Raw genomic sequence first — 20,899 nt, 5'->3', positions numbered from 1 at the left:
TCCTTCCCGGGGTGGCGGGCCAGGGTGAGGGCCACCAGCCCTGGAGGGAGGGACCCGGGGCTGGGGCTACTCGGAGTCCCATCTCAGGGGCACCTGGGCAGCAGCACCTCTGTCTCTGGGCCCCATCAGCCCTGCTTTCCTCTCTCACTGCTGTTGCTGCTGCTGCTGCTAAGTTGCTCAGTCGTGTCCGACTCTGTGCGACCCCAGAGACAGCAGCCCACCAGGCTCCGCTGTCCCTGGGATTCTCCAGGCAAGAACACTGGAGTGGGTTGCCATTTCCTTCTCTAATGCATAAAAGTGAAAAGTAAAAGGGAAGTCGCTCAGTCATGTCCGACTCTTAGCGACCCCATGGACTGCAGCCCACTAGACTTCTCCATCCATGGGATTTTCCAGGCAAGAGTACTGGAGTGGGGTGCCATTGCCTTCTCCATCTCTCACTGCAGCCATGGCTAAAGGCATGGAGTCACCATGCAGTTGATTGGGCTAGGACAGTTCATTACGGAACAGTAACAGGCTGGAATGGTCCTGTATGTCCAGCAGGGTGCTAAACCTCTACACAGATGAGTTCATGGGCCTCCCAGCAGCCCTCTGAAAAGAGCTCTTATCTTCCCCATCCTGTAGCTGAGGAAGGAAACAGGCTTCCGGTCCACAGGAAGCATCAGAGCAGAGATTTGAACCCAAAGCCTATGTTCCTCCCACTTCTCTACCACTACAAGTGCCCCAGTGTCTCACTGACCCCCCCCCCCAGCTCTCAGCTGAGCCCCAGCTCACCCCACTTGACAGCCGCTCAGAGTTGTCATCGGTCTTGCTGTGGGGCTTGCTGTGCTGGTTCTGTGCATGCTGGACCTGGGCCCTCAGACCACAGAACTGGGCCCAGGGTGGCCAGAAGAGGCCCAGCCCTGCCCCAGTCAGCAACTCCAAATCCCACAGGAGCTGCAGGAAGGCGGGATGCCGGGACGTGAGGGGGCACTCGCCCCGCCCTCTGCCTCACCCCCTGGCTGGTCAGCCCCTACCTGCTCCTGGGCCCGCCGGCTCCGCTCCATCTGCAGCAGCACGGTGGGCAGTTCCAGGACCGAGGGGCAGGCTCGGCCCTCTTGCACCTGGGAAGGCAAGGTGGAATCAGACCCCATGGACACCTGCCCTCTCAGAGATGGTGCCCTGTGGCCCTCACCTGCCGCAGGGCAGCCTGGAGCTGGTCTAGGCCTTCAGGGCACCGGAAGAGGTGCTGGTACAGGGCCAAGGCCTGCCTGGGGCTACAAGGGAGCCCTAGGTCCCCCAGGGGGGCTGCCTGCTCCATGGAATTGGGGGCCTAGGAGGGTGTCCCCCACCCTACTCCCTGCTGCTCCTGGAAAGAGAAGGACCAGGAGCTGGGGACAGGGGGAAGAAGGAGACAAAGGCTCCTGAGCTCAGTAATGCAGGGCCCTGACATCTGAGCCAGGCCTGGGCCTCAGCCAAGTCTCATAGAGACGCTGGCCTGACTTGGATCCAGGTTTCTCGGCCACGTGGGTGGCAGTGTGGGGTGAGGACTGTGACTCTGACAGAGAGAGATGTGTGCGGGTGCTCGTTTGCAGCCCCGCGTGAACATCTGCTTTGTGTATACAGTTGATGCTTAAACAACACAGGGGTTAGCGGCCCCGACCCTTGCTGCAGTCAAAAATCCATATATAACTTACAATCCGCCCTCTATATCTGAGGATTCAACCTATCGGGGATGGTGGAGTACTGTAGTATTTACCACTGAAAAAAATTGTGAGTATAAGTGCATCTGTGTAGTTCAAACTCATGTTGTTCAAATGTCAACTATATATATGGAGTCCCGAGAGGCATGAGTAAGTCATATACTGGATAGTTGTCTCCGAGGGGCAGCAAGGGAAAAGGTTAGCCATGTCATCTTTGATCAGAAGGGTGATCAGCACAGCGAAAGCCCCAGTGGCCATTGGTCCCCACAGGCTGTGTTAGTCGACAGGACCATTTACATTTCAGGACACCTAGGCATGGACCCTGCAAGTGGACAACTTGTGCCAGGAGGGGTGGCAGAAGAGACTAAACAGGCTCTTACAAACATGGGTGAAATTCTGAAAGCAGCAAGCTGCAACTTCACAAATGTGGTAAAAACAACTGTTTTTCTGGCTGACATAAATGACTTCAAAACTGTCAATGACATCTACAAACAATATTTCCAGAGTAGCTTTCCTGCTTGAGCTGCTTACCAGGTTGCTGCTTTGCCCAAAGGAGACTGTGTTGAGATTAAAGCAATAGCTGTGCAAGGACCTCTCACAATAGCATGACTCTAAGTGGGCCCAGTGTTCTTTAGTCTGGAATTTTAATAATATTTTTTAACTAATAGCTTAATATTTGTTGGAAAGTGTAAGGTTGAAATACTATGAAAATACCATATAATAAGGGGAACTGAACATGAATTGAAGATTAATGATGAGTCTAGTTACCAATATTATAAATTACACTTCTATAACACTTGTATTGCTGGGTGTGGGAAAACAGACATACCTTACTTAACTCAGAAAAATAAAAGTAGAAGGAAATAACATGCAGGAAAGATGAGTTACTATTCCCGCGGAACAAGAATCAGCACACCTAATTCAATTAAACTCTTAATTTAATGATGTGAAGTATTTTGTTATGTCAAATATGTGATTCTGCTTTTACTTGAGTAAAATTAAAGTTTGAATGGTAGAGGTAAAGGAGAAGAAACTGGACCAAATTTTGTAGAGATAATATTTTTCTAATGGAAATAAAGTAGCTTGTAGATTTAAAAAAATAAAAATTGTATATATGAAGCTTGCAACTGCATTATAGATGTGATATATACCCAATACTTTGGCCACCTGATGCGGAGAGCCAACTCATTGGTAAAGACCCTGATGTTGGGAAAGATTGAAGGCAGGAGGAGAAGGAGACAACAGAAGATGAGACGGTTGGATGGCATCACCAACTCAATGGACATAAGTTTGAGCAAACTCTGGGAGATGGGGAAGGATAGGGAAGCCTTGTGTACTGCGGTCCATGGGGTCGCAAAGAGTCAGACACGACTTAGCGACTGAACAACAACATGCCCAGACAGGCAGCAGCTCCCAACAGCTTACTGCATGCCAGGACACAAGATGCTGCTGTAGACGTGTGATCCTTTCTTGAAGCAACTCTATGAAGCAACTGGAATCATCTTCATCCCCATTCCACAGATGAGAAGATCAGGCCCCAGAGAGTAAGCTGCCCTAACTAACACAGGGCACTGTCTCCCTCATCTGGAGACACAGCCCAAGAAACAGGCTCCAGGAAAATGTGGTCCCAAGTGTGAACTGTAACGCACTTCCCTAGTGCTTGCTGCAAACCATCCGTGGTCATTCTGTTTATTCCCCACAACACAGGGGATAAATGGGTGAGGACACTGCGTAAGTTACGACAAGGGGGGAGAAAGGGCATATGAGACGGTTTGTCATCTTCCCCTGCTGTCAGGAGTATCCTGGCCTGCCTGAGTCTTGGAACAGCTCCCTGAAAGGGGCCCCAGCAGAAGCGGGCTGAACAAGCAGGCACGGGGTCTCAGTTCAGCTGGCTCTCCCTTCAACCCTGTTGGAATACTGGGGGCCCCACCAAGAGAACTGAGTCCCCCAACCCCAATTGTTTAGCTAAGATCCCTAAAACACCAAGATCACACAGCTGATAGGTGGCAGAGAGAATTAAGAGTTCTCTTCGAAAAGAGACTTTTCTTGTCAAAAAAGACTTTTTTTTTCAATTTCAGACTCCCAAGTTCTTTTCCCTATAAGGATGTCTTTGAAAGTTGCACGCGTGTCCCCTTCCCGCATGTCCATCAGGGGTGGGTGTAGCTGCGAACACACACGGGGTGCATGCGTGGATTTATCTGGGCTTCTGAGGGTCTGTGTGTGTAGTCCCTCATGGGTCTGCATGTCATCACATACATACTGTTTTCCCGTTCCTCACCCCAGGCGCGGGGTCCCTGTGTCACCAGATCTTAGAGTGGCCCACAGGGTGCCTGAGCTCTCAATATCCCCAAAACCACAAGGAAAGGGGATGCGATGTGGGGACTGAGTCCCTTCTCCGGGCTCCTCAGCCCCTGCACGATTGCACAAGGATCCACAGAAGCCCCCGCAGAGGGGCCACAGGCTGTGCCTACGACATGTAAGCACAGGGCTGGGCTGGGACTCCTGGGTCCTCCTCCTGCCCACGGCAGGGTTTCCCAGGCAGCCCAGGGTGTGGCAGGCGGGGCAGCCCAGGGATGCAGGCTCAGGGAGTGTGTACGGTCTGGGCCTGAGTCCCCACAGCTGCCACCACCCCAATTCTTGGACACTGACCTCTGGACCCCACATTGCAAACAGCTCCCCCACCACCCCAGCACCAGGAGGAAGCACACATACACACAAGGAAACCTTAGGGTGGACCCTGAGTTTACTGTTTCCGATGCAACACAGCTGGGGTCTTTGTGGGAGCCACGCCCAGCCTCCCAGCACCCAGGTCGGGCGGGAGGTGCTCGCCAAAAGGAGACTTCATGTCCGGATGAGTCCTGGTCAGTGTCGTCCGGGCTCAGGTTGGCCCCTGAAGCTCCTGGCTGGGGTTGCGCGGAGTGCTGGGCAGCTGGTCCCCAGTGAGCAGGACAGAGGGGCAGGCCTCGGGTGAGATACAGTGGCCCTCGTGCTCCACCAGGCCCGCTGGGCACTGGCAGCCGGGGATGCAGGGCCGCACGCAGTGGGCTGCCAGCTCCCCCAGGGGGACGTGCTTGTTGAAGCAAGTGCGGGGACAGGGTGGGCCACACTCATCAAACACGAAGCCGCGGTCCAGGGGACAGCCCACCACTGCGGGCAGAGTGGAAGGAGGAATCACCATCCAGTCCCCAGGCTCCCCACCCAACCCCGTAACCCTCCCTGAACCTTTCCTGTCCAGACTTGAGCCCTCTGTGTCACCCTCTCCCCAGCTTGCACTGGGCGCTACCCCCTCACCGCAGAGTGTGGGGCCCCGCCAGGCTGGTGTCACCCCTGCCTGGCGACAGTGGCTAGCATAGGCTTCCAGGGCGTCACAGAGGCAGGCGTCAGAGGAGGAACCGGGCCCGCAAGCACAGAGGTCATACACGCAGGCGGCAAAGAAGGGGTCTGGTGGCACCACAGCATGGCAGCGGCTGAACGGGGCGGACTTCAGCACCGCACACCGGGCGTTGGCCTCACGCCTGGCACGGTACCCTGCTGCCTGGCATGGATCCACCTCACGGCCCTTGGAACAGGGCCGACCAGGTCCTGGGCCCTCTGGGACCTAGAAGGGGAAGGCGGCCTTGATCAGGTCAGCGGCCTGGCAGCTGACCTTTGTGTGCTATGTTCTTCCAAGAGCTTTGCACCAAATGTTTTGTTGTAGTCTCAAAAACTTCCTTACAAGAACAGCAAAGAAAGCATCAGCTACTTTTCCTTTCCCCCATTTTACAGATTGTCAAATCAAGGCCCAGAGCAGTTAAGTGTCTTGTCCGAGACTTCGAGTCAGTGAGTGATGAAGCAGGCCTTGGGGATTCAGTTGATGAGATCCCTTCCAACAGGCGCCCCCCCCCACCCCAGCACTGTAACAGGCAAGAAGACCCCAAACCTTCCTGAAAGCCCCAAAGCCCAACCCCTCCTTTCCTTACCAGAGGGCTGCTCTGAGACTCAGGCTCAACTGTGCCTCCCCCAACCTCTCACTTCTGTGCAACTCACCTGCCAGCTATTCCCAAATGCAGCCTCAGTGGACCGGAGCAGTTCCTCAGGGTCCCGCAGGTCATCCTGGGCAAAGCCATTGAAGTTGCCGCAGAGCCCACACATGTGGCCCCGGTAGGAGCCAGGCACTCTCACCTCCACCTGGGACCGCCCATCCCACAGCACCTGTGCAGAGAGGTGGGGACTGGAGAGCAGGAGAAAGCCAGGGGCCCCAGGAAGCCCAGGGCCCGTCTCTGTGGTGTGTCAGCATGCCCCCTGCAGGAGGGGAGGAGAAAGGACAGGTGGAGTGCCTCAGGAAAGGGAGGCTTGCTCTAGCCAAGGCCAGGAAGACACCTGCGGTGTCAGCCCTGGGCAAACACAGAAGACGTGAAGAGGTGAACACAGCTCCCTCAGGAGGGCACCTTCTCCCGTCATCATCCCTGAGCTAGGCTTCCCCGTGAAATGCAACCCACTTCCAGAGATTCACTCCCTCACGGGCATTCAGGCCTTACAGAGGACAAAGCACAAATAGAGTCTGTATCCTAAGTTTTCGTGTGTGCTAAGTTGCTTCAGTCATGTCTGACTTTGTGTGACCCCCATGGACTATAGCCCACCAGTTTCCTCTGTCCATGGGATTTTCTAGGCAAGAATACTGGAGTGGGTTGCTATACCCTCCTCCAGGAGATCTTCCCAACTCAGGGATCAAACCTGCGTCTTTTATGTTTCCTGCATTGGCGGGCACGTTCTTTACCACTAGTGTCAACTGGGAAGCCCCATCCTAAGTGTAGATAAGCCATATTTTGTATACTTACAAATGTGCTTGTGGCTGGAGGCAAGGGAGTGAATTACTTTTTGACATGGGAATTGGAATCTCTGAAACCATCTAGGAGAGGGTAGTTGACAATGCCCCCCGCTTCCCCCACTTGAGGGATGGGAAAGCTGAGGCCCAGAGGACTGGCTTCCCTGGTGGCTCAGTTGGTAAAGTGTCTGTCTGCAATGTGGGAGACCTGGGTTCGATCCCTGGGTAGGGAATATCCCCTAGAGAAGGAAATGGCAACCCATTCCAGTATTCTTGCCTGGAAAATTCCATGGATGGAGGAGCCTGGTAGGCTACAGTCCATGGGATCACAAAGGGTCCGACACGACCGAGCAACTTCACTCACTCACTCAGAGGACTGGCTTAAGGTAATGGCCTAAGAGCCCCAGCACATCGGTGGCTGGAAACCAGGCTCAGAACTCCTTTCATCACACCTGGAGTTCTCTAGCCCTGATTCCTCTTCCCCCTAGAATCCCGCAGAACTCTATCAGCTCCTTGGCCCCATGGCCTGGCAGGTAGTTGGTATTACCCCTCCTACAGAACAGGCGCCCCCTGCCCTGCACTGGCCCCGGCCGCACCTGGAGCCCTGGCTGGGAGTGCAGCACCACCGTGCGTCCCCGAAGCTCTACATAGAACAGCGGTTCCTGCAGGAAGGGCAAGGCCACAGGGCGCCCGTCCACCTGGAGAAGGGACGTGGGAAGAGGACCGAGGTCGGGACAGAGAAGGGGACAGCGCTGACCGACCGGCCCCCGGATCCTTGGCTCTACTGACCGTGACCGCCCTGTCCTGCAGCAGCCGCACGGCCACGTCTCCCAGCAGCACAGCCACTTCCTGGGTCCAGGACACGCCGCTCCGGCCCCGGTCATCGTTGGTCACGTGCACGCTGCAGGTGGGAGGCAGGGTGCAGGGGTCAGCAGGGCCGGGTGTGGGAGGCGGGCAGGGAGAAAGGCAGAGGGAGCGGCGCACCTGAAGTCCCCGCCACGGCAGTCCTTGGCCAGCACGTAGCTACAGCTGCCCTGGAAGTGCAGCAGGCGGCCGTCGAAGGTGCGGTAATGAGGGTCTCCGAAGGCCATGCAGGAAGCGGGCCGGGGCAGGCAGCGAGGACAGCAGCTGCCGGGACTCAGGGCGGGGGCCTCGTCCTGGCCTCCGCCCCGCACACGGTCAGACACGCCGCGCTCCCGGCCGGGCCCCGCGCTGAGCCTCCCCGGAGGACCGAGCATCTCCGGGGAGGCTCCCTGGCTCCCGAGCTCCTGCTGGAGGAGGTCAGGACGCCACCTCGTGGCCATGTCAGACACTGCACGACCCGGGCGAGCCCTGTCTCCTACTTCCCCGGTGCTCCAGGTGGGCCGCGCCACGTGCTCACCCATCCCACCGCCCCAGACCCTGGCACTCACGGGCCCACAGGAGAGCGGCGGGCAGCGCTGGCTCTGGCAGCGCACGGTGCCTGCCATGCAGGAGCAGTTGGTGCAGGCGTCCACGTCCCAGCGCTCCCCGGAGGCCACCTGCCGGCCCTGGTGCGCGCACGACGGGGCGGGGGCTGAGGGGACGGGAAGTGGCGAGAGTCAGATGCCCGTCCCTCACGTTGGGTCTCGCTCCGCGCGCCCGACCCCCAGCCCCATGGCCCTGGCCCGCACCTTGGCACCTCTCACAGCACCTGCCAGCCTCCCGCACCTTCGCCCAGCCGCGAGGGCAGGTGAGCGCCTGGCACTCCTCCAGGCGGCACTCCACATGGCCCCGCTGAGGACAAACGTCATTGCTCTAGGGACTTCCGGTAGGGTTTGGAGTCCCTGACCTCACACTTCTGCATCAGGGACTGGGCAAGCAACCCTTTTCCTATAAGGGCACCCACTTCAGGTAGGGGGTGAAATCACCTTCAGCTGCTTGCCCTCACACAGGGGTACCTCTGCCCTCTCACCCAGAGGGGGCGCCTTTTTCGAATTACCTTGAAGACCCCATGTTCTCTGGTCCAGTGTCCTGAGGCCCTTCACTTTTGCCTGTAAGGTTCTCCACCCCCCACCCCCCTCCCCCAGCTCACACGGCAGGTGCACGTGACACAGGCGTTGCTGGGGTCCCTCCAGCTCTCTCCATCCGCCGCTGTCCGGCCCGCAGCCTCCACCACACAGTCTGAGGACAAAGAAATGGGGACGGGGAAGCACTGTCATTCTGGCTGCATGAGCTCACCCTGAAGGCCCAGGGCAGGACGGTGCCCACCCCATCCAATTAGTACCCTCAGGGTGTTAATTTCTTCAACCAGCAGCACCATGGCCGACTAAATGGCAGACCTTACGCCAGCGCCCAGGATATCCAGAGCGTCCAGGATACTGAAAGAGCCAGAGGCTGGGACTTTCTCTGGTCTGACTGCCAGCTCAGCAGTGTGATGCCCTGCTAAGTGGGCCTGGGGTCCCTGAGCCCCCTGACAAGCCTCTGGCCGGCCCTGGAGAATCCAGGCTCCATTCCCTGCCTCCCTCCACGGCACGGGTCCCTCCTCTAACGAACAGCCCTCCGTTTCTATAAAAGAACAAAGCCTGCATTCGGAGTGCACACCCCAGGTTGCCCACTTGGCCCATAGACCACGCCTCCTGTCTCCCTCCCGGCTCATGTCCTGAGGATGCAGAGCAAAACTGGGCACGAACCCTGGCACATGGGGCAGCAGCTCCCAGAGGGTATGTAGCGTTCAGGCAGGGGACAGCTGAGCTCAGGACAGGCCCGGTGAATGCAGAGCCAAGTCAGGTCCTATGGAAGGGCATAGGAACAGCACAGGAAGAAACCGCAGGGAAGGCGCAGGGGCTAGGTGGAATGTGACATTCAGGATAAGTGGGTGAATGTTGCTGGGGTGATTGGGAAGCCTGGAGGTGCTAAAGAGAGGAGTCACAGCAACAGAGGAGGAAAAAGAGGGGGCTGGAGGAGTCCCCAAGGAAAGAGGGCTCACCTGGCACTGGCAGCTGTAGCAGGGGTCTGGTGGGGTCAACTCAGACCCCAGCAGGTGCTCTGTGCAGTGGCTCAGCGCCTCTGTGAAGACAAGAATGCAGTATGGGAGATGCTGGGGGAGCAGGGACGAAAGCCCCATTGACCGCCTGCCCCCTTACTGTGCCCCAGATTTCTTGAGCCCAGGATATACTTATAGCCCTGACACCATCACTCCAGGGAAGATAAATCCTTTTTCCTTTTGTTTCAGCCAAGAAAAGTTTGGACTTTTGACAAGGAACTCTGCTAGGATGGGGGGCCTGGAAAAAAGTGTGGCTTCCTCAGCCTGAGGTCTCTAAGGACCATGGGGCTGCCTGGCCTGCCCCTCCCACTTCTGATCATTTTGTCTGGAAGGAAGCACAATGAGCCAGGTACCCCAGGTCCAATCCTGGCTCCAGCACTCAGAGCCTGTGCCATTTTCGGCAAATTAATCAATTTCTCTGAACTTCAATTTCTTCATCTGTAAAATTCCTTGTCACTGTAACTGTGAGAATTAAATGTGAAACTGTTTATTAAAAGCACCAAGTACAGTGCGTGGCATACAGTAGGTGCTTAATAAGAATGGAAATAGTGACAGACTTTAAATTTTCTTAGGTTCCAAAATCACTGCGGATGGTGACTGCAGCCAGGAAATTAAAAGATGCTTGCTCCTTGGAAGAAAAGCTATGACAAACCTAGACAGCATATTAAAAAGCAGAGATATTACTTTGCCAACAAAGGTCTATCTAGCCAAAGCTAGGTTTTTTCCAGTAGTCATGTGTGGATGCAAGAGTTGGACTATAAAGAAGGCCGAGCACCTTAAAGGCTGATGCTTTTGAACTGTGGTGTTGGAGAAGACTGTTGAGAGTCCCTTGGGCTGCAAGGAGATCCAACCAGTCCATCCTAAAGGAGATCAGCCCTGGGTGTTCACTGGAAGGACTCATTAATAAAGACCCTGATGCTGGGAAAGATTGATGGCAGAAGGAGAAGGGGATGACAGAGAACGAGATGGTTGATTGGCATCACTGACTTGGCATGAGTTTGAGCAAGCTCTGGGAAATGGTGAAGGACAGGGAAGCCTGGCGTGCTGCAGTCCAGATAGTCAGACACGACTGAGCGACTGAACAACAGCAGCAGTACGTGGCATACAGTAGGTGCTTAATAAGTATTATTATTTTTCTCTCCCCCTACAGCACATTCTAGCAAGTGTTGGTAAGGATAGCTCTCCCCACCTCTGTAGCTGGACCACCCAGTGCCCCTCTGGTCCTAAGATCCCTGCCCTCAACAAGCCAGCAGCCTGCACAACTGCAAACCTGTAGCACCACCTGCTGGACAAGAGGCGGCAGGCTTCAGCTCAGTTCAGTTCAGTCACTCAGTTGTGTCTGACTCTTTGTGACCCCATGGACTGCAGCACGCCAGGCCTCCCTGTCCTTTACCGACCCCCAGATCTTGCTCAAACTCATGTCCATCGAGTCTGTGATGCCATCCAACCATCTCATCCTCTGTCGTCCCCTTCTCCTCCTGCCTTCAGTCTTTCCCAGCATTAGCATCTTTTCCAATGAGTCAGTTCTTTGAATCAGGTGGCCAAAGTATTGGAGCTTCAGCTTCAGCTTCTTCCTTCATTCAGTCCTTCCAATGAATATTCAGGATTGATTTCCTTTAGGATTGACTGGTTGGATCTCCTTGCAGCCCAAGGGACTCTCAACAGTCTTCTCCAACACCACAGTTCAAAAGCATCAATTTTTCGACACTCAGCCTTTCTTTATAGTCTAATTCTTACATCCATACATGACTACTGGAAAAACCATAACTTTGACTAGACAGACCTTTGTTGGCAAAATAATGTCTCTGCTTTTTAATATGTTATCTAGGTTTGTCATAGCTTTTCTTCCAAGGAGCAAGCGTCTTTTAATTTCATTTTCTTGGGTTCCAAAATCACTGCAGATAGTAACTGCAGTGATTTTGGAACCCAAGAAAATAAAGTCTGTCACTGTTTCCATTGTTTTCCCATCTATTTCCCATGAAGTGATGGGACCAGATGCCATGATCTTAGTTTTTTGAATGTTGAGCTTTAAGCCACCTTTTTCACTCTCCTCTTTCACTTTCATCAGGAGGCTCTTTAGTTTCTCTTCACTTTCTGCCATAAGGGTGGTGTCACCTGTGTATCTGAGGTTATTGATATTTCTCCCAGCAACAGTTAGTTTCCCTGGTTTCCCCTTAGGGCCGTACAGGTCTCACTGGCTAGGGTGTGGGCTTCTAGAACAACCCACTGGACTGAGGAAGGGGCTGGGACTGTGGAGGAGAGCTGGCTGGCCCTTCTGGTGTCACTCTGGGGGATGGCAGCCCTGCCCTCTTGGCCTCCCCCCAGTCCGGGGACTCACCGGCACAGGTGGGGCAGCACTGCTGGGGCCCTGGGGTCAGGAGCTGGCTGGTGGGGCAGCCCGCTAGGTGGGGGCACTGCCGCCGGTGACAGCGCAGGCTGGGTGTCCCCTCGGGCTGCAGCTGAACGAGAGAGCAGAGGGTTGGGGTCCGGGCCACGGAAGCCAAGAGCCGCCCCCTTTCCCCTGGACTCCAGGCACCTCTTGTCTGCCTTGTGCAGGTCAGACTCCCGTCTGCAGAGAGATTCAACCTCTCCCCAGACTTGCCCCTCAACCCCCGCCCCAATCCTCAGAGGTGACCTATGGGGTGCCTGCTCCTGTAGTCACTTGGGCGTGAGCCTTTCTGTGACCTTTGAGCCTTCTGCAAGCTCAGGGCATCTTCCCTCCTCAGTCCCACTGCCTAATCTCCTGATCCATGACGTCATTTGCCTGCTCAAAACCCTTCCATTGGCTCACCGTGCTTTCAAACAGACTTCTCCCGATAGGGTCCCCGACCACTTCCCAGGTGCCTCCCCCCAGATTTCTAGCCACACCACCCTCCACTCCAGCCGGGCGGGCCTACACACTGCCTGCCCCACAACCCCAGACTTCCTGGCCCTGTTGGCCCTTCACCCGAAGCCCCTGCCTCACTCCCTGGCCTCAGGGACACACGCCTGTCCCTGACCCCACAGTGCCTGCTCCCCACAGTGTCCAGGCTGCCCCTCCACGGTGCCCTCCCCTACCTCACAGACGCAGACTTCGCAGGGGTCTGCACCGGGCTGGAAGCTCTCTCCTGGCTCATACTTCCGACCCTCATGCTCACAGTCTTGTTGGAGGGTGAAGGTTGGGGGGTTGGGGGGGTACGGGTGGGGTGGGGTAAGAGTAGAACAGAACCAGGGAACTTTCAGACTGGCCGCCATGCCATGGGGGGGGTTCTCTGCCCCTTGGACCCCCCAACCTCAGAGATTGGAGTGTGTGTAAGAACGGGGGCCACCCAGCCCAGGCAATGGCAGGGAGATGCTGACTGGTTCTGCCTCCTTGCCACCCCCCGCCTCACCCCTCCCCAGGCATCGAGGGCATACCAGAGCACCGAGGGCAGCAGTCACTGGGCCCCTGGTGGGGCTGGGCACAGGAGGTGACACACTGGATGCGGGCACAGGTGATGACACCCTCATGACACATGCAGGAGGAGCAGGGGCTGTCAGGGGGCTTCCAGCTACTGCCTTCGGGGTGCTCCTCCCCATGAAACAGGCAGCCTGTGTCCAAGGTGGGCAGGGGTGAGCTCTGAGTCTGGGTTCTGCATGTCTGCCCCGATCCCCTGCCCCACTCTGCGTAGTCAGTAGGGCATGTGGGTAACCAGGAGGGGCTTCTTCGGGGCTGGAGTAGGAAGCTGGGACAGAACCCCTGTGTGTGCTGGAGGGGAAAGACACTGGGTCAGGGTCAGAACACCCAGGTTCTAATCCTGTTTCTGCTTGCTTGCTAGACCCCGAGCCCGGCAGTAAGCGCTGCCCGTCACAGCCCAGCACCAGCAGCAGTACCCGGCCTGCGGCAGGAGGGCGATACACACACGTGACACTAGTGGTAAAGAACCCGCCTGCCAATGCGGGAGACACAAGAGGCACAGCGTGGATCCCTGGGTCTGGAAGATCTCTCGGAGGAGGAAATGGCAACCCACTCCAGTATCTGTGCCTGGAGAATCCCATGGACAGAGCCTCGCAGGCTTCAATCCATGGGGTTGCAAAGAGTCGGACAGGACTGAAGCGACTTAGCAGGCATGCACGGGATGAATGAAAGGTTCCATCACTAGCCATGTGCCCAAGGTAACTCCATCTCTCCAAGCCTCAATTTCCTTACCCATTAAATGGAGGTTTCTTCTGTCCTGCCTACCTCCCAGGCCAAGCAGATACTCATGGTTCTTATACCATTTGGGGCAGTGTATGGGGTTAGGGTCTTCTTCATAGGCTAAAAAGACCCCTATTCTAGAACCAGGCAGCCTAGATACAAATCTTGACTCTGCCACCTACTTGCTAAGTGACCACGGGTAAGTTATGCTAACTCTCTGTACCTCAGTTTTCTCACCTGTAAAATGGAAATAATTAATCATAATACCTACCTGATGAGATGGTGTGTATAAAGTGCCTAACTCAGAGTCTGGCACATGGTGTATACTCAACAAATGTTAACTATCATGAGTACCATTATGAACCACAGCCTTTGACTGTGTGGATCACAACAAACTGTGGAAAATTCTTAAACAGACCAGAATACCAGACCACCTGACCTGCCTCCTGAGAAATCTGTATGCAGGTCAAGAAGCAACAGTTAGAAGGACATGGAACAACAAACTGGTTCCAAATTGGGAAAGGAGTACATCAAGGCTGTATATTGTCACCCTGCTTATTTAACTTGTATGCAGAGTACATCATGAGAAATGCTAGACTGGATGAAGCACAAGCTAGAATCAAGATTCCTGGGAGAAATATCAACAACCTCAGATATGCAGATGACACCACACTTATGGCAGAAAGCGAAGAAGAACTAAAGAGCCTCTTGATGAAAGTGAAAGAGGAGGGTGAAAAAGTTGGCTTAAAACTCAACATTCAGAAAACTAAAATCATGGCATCTGATCCCATCACTTCATGGCAAATAGATGGGGAAATGGAAACAGTGACAGCCTGGAAATCAGTCCTAAATAGTCATTGGAAGGATTGATGCTGAAGCTGAAACTCCAATACTTTGGCCACCTGATGCAACTAACTGACTCATTGGAAAAGACACTGATGCTGGGAAAGATTGAAGGCAGGAGGAGAAGGGGACAACAGAGGATGAGATGGCTGGATGGCATCATTGACTCAATGAACATGAGTCTGAGTAAATTCTGGGAGTTGGTGATGGACAGGGAGGCCTGGTATGCTGCGGTTCATGGGGTCGCCAAGAGTCGGACACAACTGAGAGACTGAACTGAACTGAACTGATATGAATGGGGTGTGGTTAGGAACAGGATAGCTTTGAGGATATTCCAGTAAGAATCTAGAAGGAGAAATGGGCTGGGCAGGCCAGGGGCAGGAACAGGAAGGAAGAGATGAAGGTGGGCATGGTGAGAGCTCAAGTCCTGAGGTGTGGGCAGGCCAGAAGGGTGGACAGGGAGGTGGAAAGGCTGGAGGAGAGCTGAGGGGAGGGCGGTGGGGCAGATGGAGGGACACGGGACCCAGCAACGGAAACAAGGGGGCAGCCCCCATCAGCCCGGCGCACCTCTGCAGCGAGGACAGCAGCTCCCCGGCTCCGTGACCTGGAGCGGGCAGGACAGGGGTGGGCAGCGCTGCCGCACACAGCTGACCTGGCCAGCCTGTGGGAGAGGCAGGCTCAGTGGGCTGCTCCCCCCGCCCCCAGCCCCTCGGCCACCTCCCTGCCACACCTGACAGAGACAGCGCTCACAGCTGCCTGTGGGCCCCTCGAACTCCTCCCCGTCCTGGTGCTCCTGGCCCTGAGAGAGGCAGCCTGTGGGCGACACGTGTCCTGGGTGAGGGTGCAGGGTCGAGCCACCTTGCCCGGTCCCACCTCAGGCCTGGCAGAGAGGGAGGGAGGAGGGGCAGAGAAGCGCGTGGGGGCAGGCGTGTGTGCTCACTGTGGCACACGGGGCAGAAGCAGGGTCCTGAAGAGGGGCGAGGGCAGAGAGCTGGAGGACACGGCTTCTTCTGGCAGCGCATGGAGCCTTCCTGGGGGAGAGAGGTCGCCCGGCCACATCCCGACCCCCGTATCATCACACCCTCAAACAGGGCTGCACACGGCCCCTCCGTGGGGAGTACCTGTACTGACCCCCTCCCCTGGCCCCGGCAGACCTGAACCCAATCCTGCTCCCAGTGGATGTCACAGGCAGAGTGCAGCCCGGGAGGAGGAACAACCTTTTTTTCTTGCCAGAGAGGAGGATCAAGGGATTAAGGGTTCCCAAGCCCCCAGAGGGCCACCTCACCTGGCAGGTGCAGAGCGAGCAGGCGGGGTCTAGTGGGTCAGGAAGGGTCTCTCCAGGGGCAGCAGTGACGCCATGATAGAGGCATCCTGGGAGAAAAGGGAATGCAGTGGAAGGGGCTGCAATCAGCGGAGCCTTCCACCCACCCACTCACACACACACACACACACACACACACACACACACACCGGGCCACACACCACAGCCGGGCCTGGGGTCCTCTACCAAAGCTTAGCTACAGTCCGAAAGGGAGAGGTGAATGGCTGGGAGGGGGAGGGACGGGAGGAAAGACTTCGGCCAGACCACGGTGGAGAGACTTGTGTGCGTGAAGCGGGGGAGGACAGAGTAAGATTGCAGAGCACAGGCCAGGGTGGGAGGCGGATGTGAGGGAGGGGCACCTGGAAATAAAGGTGGGCTGGGCTTGGGAGGGTGGATGAAGGAAGCCAGGAGGGAAGGAAGGTGCTGGGCGTGTTGGGTGACTCAAGGGCTGTGGGAATCACTGAACGGCTTCTAGCCTCATGACATGTTTGAGGGAGGCAGGGTGACAGCCAAAGGACGTGAAGGTCTGGCCACACAGACCTTCTGCGTATTTGGTGAGTACGACAGTCAGCGTGAGGTGACAGCAGAGACCCAGAGGAGGCTGAGAATGGGGTGAGGAACCCGAGGAGAATCCAGGGTGTGGGCTTGCTGTGAGGCTGTCTCAGGGGAGGGTGACAGTGACCAGACCCACTGACAGGGGCAATGGGAGGGCAGGTCTACCCTGGCAGGTCGGGCAGCAGTGCCCAGCTCGGGTGAGTGGGTGGCTGCAGCCCAGGGGCTCACAGGGCCGGCGGCCGCAGGTCACGAAGCCTCCGAGGCAGGTACACAGGTTGCAGGGCTCGCGGGGATCTGGGAACTCCTGGCCACTCAGGTAGGACTCCCCCAGATACTCACAGCCTTCAAGAGAGAACAGGGAGGCCAAGGTGGAGGAGCGGAAATCAGAGAGGAGACCGGTCATCTGACTATGAGCTTGGACCTGGCCTGAGTTCAAGGGCTCAAAGGGCACCTGGGGGCAAGGGGCAGGGCTAAGTGCTGGCAGTGGAGGGGGCTGTGCAGGGGGGTGGATGGACTGGCCAAAGGACAGACTTTCTCCCCTTTGGTCTGCAAAGAAGCCCCCTGTGCAGTCTATAGGGAAAATCCACCTAGAATTTAGTCCAGGGCTTTTTTTCTTATAATAATAAATATCTTTGACCCATACCAGGGCAGTAAATTGGATGGCATCACTGAGTCTATGGACATGAGTTTGAGAAAGCTCCAGGAGTTGGTGATGGACAGGCAAGTCTGGTGTGCTGCAGTCCAAGGGGTTACAAAGAGTTGGACATGACTGAGTGACTGAACTGAGGGCAGTAAAGGGGCTTCCCTCGGGGCTCAGATGGTAAAGAATCTGCCTGCAGTGCAGGAGACCTGAGTTTGATCTCTGGGTTAGGAAGATCCCCTGGAGAAGGAAATGGCAACCCACTCCAGTATTCTTGCCTGGAAAATCCCATGGACAGAGAAGCCTGGCAGGCTACAATCCATGGGGTCGCAAAGAGTCGAACATGACTGAAGTGACTTAGCATGCGCTCTGGGCAGTAAAGAAGACTTTGAGCCTGCTCTCCCAGCCCACCCCCCAGTCCCTTCCCCTCACCATCACAGGCAGGGCAGCAGTCACCCTGGGCAGGGAAGGGGCACTGGGCAGGTGCACAGGCCCTGGGCTCACAGCTGATGCTGCCCTCCCAGCAGAGGCAGATGTGACATCTGGCAGTGGGCGAAGGGAAGCGCTCCCCGCTGGTGAACTCCTTCCCCTGGTACAGGCAGCCTAGTGGGACAGGTGAGAGGCTGGGGGCTCGTGGAGTACCAGGCGCATTACCAGGGCATGCTGCCCTCCCAGCCCTAGAGGCCAAGCCATCCCGGAGACCACCCCCCACCCTGCCAGGCCCTGTGGATCAGGTGGGCACTGTTTCCCCATTTTCTTAGTGAGAACCCCGATGTGGGAGGGGCAGGCCAGGAGGAAGTGGGGAGAGGAGGTGGCATCCTCCTGGAGATAAAGAGGGGCGTGGAGGAAGAGGGGCACCAAGAAGGCGAGGGGTGGAGTTGGAAGAAGGGGGGACAGGGCAGGGAGGGGGATGACCAGGGCGTTACCGTCACAGGAGGGGCAGCAGGGCCCCTGGTGCGGGTGGGTGCAGGGCACGGGAGGGCAGGGCAGTCTCCGGCAGGACACCGAGCCGTCCAGGCAGAGGCAGCGGCGGCAGGGGTCGTCGGGCGGGGAGAAGTACTCCTGGTGGTGGGCAGGGACCAAGCCCCCTGGCCGGGGGCAGCCCGAGGGGGCAGCTGCAGGGGAGAGCCTCCATCAGCGGGGCTGGGGACAAGCTGTGGAGGGGATCCAGCCTGGAGAGGTGGCGAGGGGCGCAGTGCCTACCTGGGCACCGTGGGCAGCACTGTCTGGGCAGCAGGACCGGCTCTGGGCAGGGCAAGGGTGGGCAGCGGCGCGCCAGGCACTGCACAGTGCCTCCCTGCAGGTGGACCAGTCCAGGGCCAGTTAGCGTAGGAGGTGGAGGAGCCCCCACGCCTTCCCACCCTGATCTTGGCTGACCTTCCTGGTCTCCCCAAGCCCCACCCTCCCTCCCCCGACTCCTCCTCCCATCCGTATGGCAGACTCACCAGACAGTGACACAGACGGCAGGGATCGGAGGGGTGGGGGAAGTCGGCCCCGTTGGGGTACTCTTTCCCACCAAAGGCACAACCTGGAGGAGAGGGCAGCTAGAGGCCCAGGGGAGGCCCTCCTCCCCCAAGGGCACGCTGCCCTCTCCAGACCTAAAGGCCAAGCAATCCCGGAAACCACCCCCTATTCTGCTCGCCTCACCATTGCAGTTGTTCTGGCAACAGACACCAGGCAGCGGGTGGGCACAGGAGGTCCGGGGGCAGAGCCGGGGTTGGCAGTGGGCATGGCCTTCCCGGCACTGGCATTCCTGGCAGGGATCTCGGGGGTGCGAGAAGCGTTCACCGTCCAAAAACACCTGTTTCTCCAGGACGCAGTCTGCACAGTGGGGTGGGGGGTGGGCACGATGGGGGCACAGAGACAGCGCAAGGAGCAGACTGACAGCCCCTCCCGCCTTGAGTCCAGAGCCACCGCAGAAGTGCCACTTAGAAGCTGTCCCCATGGAGTGAGAGGGGGAGGAGGGGCTGTACACACGCAAGGGTATCTCTGTGAGCACACGCGCGTGTGTGTATGTGTGTAGTCCCTTTACCTGCAGGCAGATGTGTGTGCCTCTGAGGGTGAAGAGCTGTAGCGCGAGTGCATGTGCCTGCCTGTGTTTGTGATTTGCGCCCCGCACACTCTCCATGTGGGCAGGGATCAGGGCACACCACATCCCAGCTCCCAGCCTATGGTATGGAAAACTTGAACACCTGTCATCTGAACCCGTCTTGTACAGGTAGTTACACGAGATCCGGGTGTGCGGGCAGTGGAAGAGGAAGTAGTACAAGATGGGAGAGAAGGGTGGGTGTAGTAACATGAAGGACAAACGGATGTCTGCCATGTCTCCCACCCCTGCCTTGTGAGTTCCGGAGAGTTCCAAGCTGTGTCAGACTGAAAACAATTCAGAAGGCCATTGCTGTCTAAAGTTAGGGTTAAGGTTAGGCCCCCAAGGTGGGGCTTCCCTGATAGCTCAGTTGGTAAAGAATCTGCCTGCAATGCAGGAGACCCTGGTTTGATTCCTGAGTCGGGAAGATCTGCTGGAGAAGGGATAGGCTACCCACTCCAGTGTTCTTGGGCTTCCCTTGCAGCTCAGCTAGTAAAGAATCTGCCTGCAATGTGGGAGACCTGGGTTCAATCCTGGGTTGGGAAGATCCCCTGGAGAAGGGAAAAGCTACCCACTTCAGCATTCTGACCTGGAGAATTCCATGGACTGTATAGTCCATGGAGTAGCAAAGAGTTGGACATGACTGTGCGACTTTCACTTTCACTAAGGGCCCAAGGGTCCATGGAGTGTTAGAGTCAAGGGTCCCCCGAGCCACACAGGTGCAGTAAGTACATACCTGGGCACCTGGGGCAGCATTGGCTGGGTCCCCTCTGAGGCCTGGCACAGGTTGTGGGAGGGCAGTTGACCAAGGAGCACGTCACGGTCCCATCCTGGGAGCAGGTGAGAGGGCAATGGCAGTGGGTCCTGGGAGGGGCTGAGCCGGGCAGCAGCAAGCCTGGGGAGGTACCTCGCAGTGGCAGGTGTGGCAAGGGTCTGCGTCTGTGAAGTTCTGCCCGTTGGCATACACTTGGCCATGGTAAGTGCAATTCTCACAGCTGGGGCAGCAGGCACCTGGGCAGGGCAGGTGGGTCAGAACCCTACACATCAAGGTGAACTGGTCAAGGCACAGGGGAGAAAGCTAGCTCGGGGCAGGGCACTCACCCGGGGGCTGGGTGGGGTGCTGGCAGGGGGCTGGGGAGCAGAGCAAAGTCCCACACACAGGTACCCCAGCTTGACAGGAGCAGGTCGTGCAGGGCTGGCCATCAGGCTCCCACTGGACACCCTCAGCAAACTCCTCTCCATCAAGCACGCAGACTACAGTGGTGTGAGGCAGGGAATGGGTGTCACCATGGCAACCCAGGCACCTCCATCCATCCCTGTCCTTCCCAGACTACCCAGAACCCTTCTCAGGACCCTAGCTTCACCATCCCCACAGCAGCCTCTGAACCCACTCTGGAATGGCTGGTGGACTTAAGGATGTGCCCCCACTCCCTTACTGTGAAGAAACACTCCTGGCTGCTGTGAGCAGCACCCTTTCATGGTTGTTCCCTGCCCCGTCCCCCAATACACACACCTGAGCAGGGCTCGGGGCCAGAGTCAGGCAGGGTGCAGGGCATGCCTGGGCACTCACGCTCCTCGCAGGAGACTTCACCAGCCTAGGAGGGAGGCTGGGTGAGAGGCCCTCAGGGGACAAGACAGAACTGGGATGTGAGACAGCAGGACTGCCTACCTGGCAGGAGCAGTGGGCACAGCGGCCACTCTCTTGGAGCTGGAAGGTCTCCTGGTTCTGATACTTGTGTCCCTGGTACTCACAGCCTGGACAGGAGGACAGAGGGGCAGGGGGACAGGGCTGGGGGCTGATGGGGAAGCCT

At 57.0% G+C, this 20,899-nt stretch overlaps 1 protein-coding gene and 1 pseudogene across 1 annotated transcript in view; one reads left to right on the top strand and one right to left on the bottom strand.

Moving 5' to 3' along the window:
- The first annotated feature begins 392 nt into the window (after window positions 1-392).
- On the top strand, window positions 393-2,798 carry LOC113891249 (annotated as a pseudogene).
- Window positions 2,799-4,404: 1,606 nt separating this feature from the next.
- Window positions 4,405-20,899, bottom strand: part of KCP (kielin cysteine rich BMP regulator) — a 31,052-nt gene continuing 14,557 nt past the window's right edge. The window contains exons 15-43 of the mRNA XM_027539048.1: window positions 20,758-20,843; window positions 20,602-20,683; window positions 20,190-20,342; window positions 19,996-20,099; window positions 19,825-19,918; window positions 18,650-18,823; window positions 18,448-18,530; window positions 18,206-18,299; window positions 17,929-18,117; window positions 17,435-17,605; window positions 16,528-16,704; window positions 15,772-15,857; window positions 15,427-15,517; window positions 15,217-15,299; window positions 15,054-15,147; window positions 12,884-13,057; window positions 12,545-12,627; window positions 11,826-11,946; window positions 9,431-9,510; window positions 9,135-9,234; window positions 8,537-8,625; window positions 8,136-8,238; window positions 7,896-8,038; window positions 7,468-7,640; window positions 7,273-7,384; window positions 7,080-7,181; window positions 5,706-5,870; window positions 4,971-5,277; window positions 4,405-4,826 (exon numbers count right to left, since the gene is read on the bottom strand). Coding sequence (XP_027394849.1) covers window positions 4,558-4,826; window positions 4,971-5,277; window positions 5,706-5,870; window positions 7,080-7,181; window positions 7,273-7,384; window positions 7,468-7,640; window positions 7,896-8,038; window positions 8,136-8,238; window positions 8,537-8,625; window positions 9,135-9,234; window positions 9,431-9,510; window positions 11,826-11,946; window positions 12,545-12,627; window positions 12,884-13,057; window positions 15,054-15,147; window positions 15,217-15,299; window positions 15,427-15,517; window positions 15,772-15,857; window positions 16,528-16,704; window positions 17,435-17,605; window positions 17,929-18,117; window positions 18,206-18,299; window positions 18,448-18,530; window positions 18,650-18,823; window positions 19,825-19,918; window positions 19,996-20,099; window positions 20,190-20,342; window positions 20,602-20,683; window positions 20,758-20,843 — 3,782 coding nt within the window. The 3' untranslated portion in view covers window positions 4,405-4,557. The remainder of the gene's footprint in view (window positions 4,827-4,970; window positions 5,278-5,705; window positions 5,871-7,079; window positions 7,182-7,272; window positions 7,385-7,467; window positions 7,641-7,895; window positions 8,039-8,135; window positions 8,239-8,536; window positions 8,626-9,134; window positions 9,235-9,430; window positions 9,511-11,825; window positions 11,947-12,544; window positions 12,628-12,883; window positions 13,058-15,053; window positions 15,148-15,216; window positions 15,300-15,426; window positions 15,518-15,771; window positions 15,858-16,527; window positions 16,705-17,434; window positions 17,606-17,928; window positions 18,118-18,205; window positions 18,300-18,447; window positions 18,531-18,649; window positions 18,824-19,824; window positions 19,919-19,995; window positions 20,100-20,189; window positions 20,343-20,601; window positions 20,684-20,757; window positions 20,844-20,899) is intronic.

This window comes from Bos indicus x Bos taurus, chromosome 4, assembly GCF_003369695.1.
Source record: "Bos indicus x Bos taurus breed Angus x Brahman F1 hybrid chromosome 4, Bos_hybrid_MaternalHap_v2.0, whole genome shotgun sequence".
NCBI classification, from domain to species: Eukaryota; Metazoa; Chordata; class Mammalia; order Artiodactyla; family Bovidae; genus Bos; species Bos indicus x Bos taurus.
The sequence above is the reverse complement of the archived record's forward strand: the minus strand, read 5'-3'. Positions and strand labels throughout refer to the sequence as shown.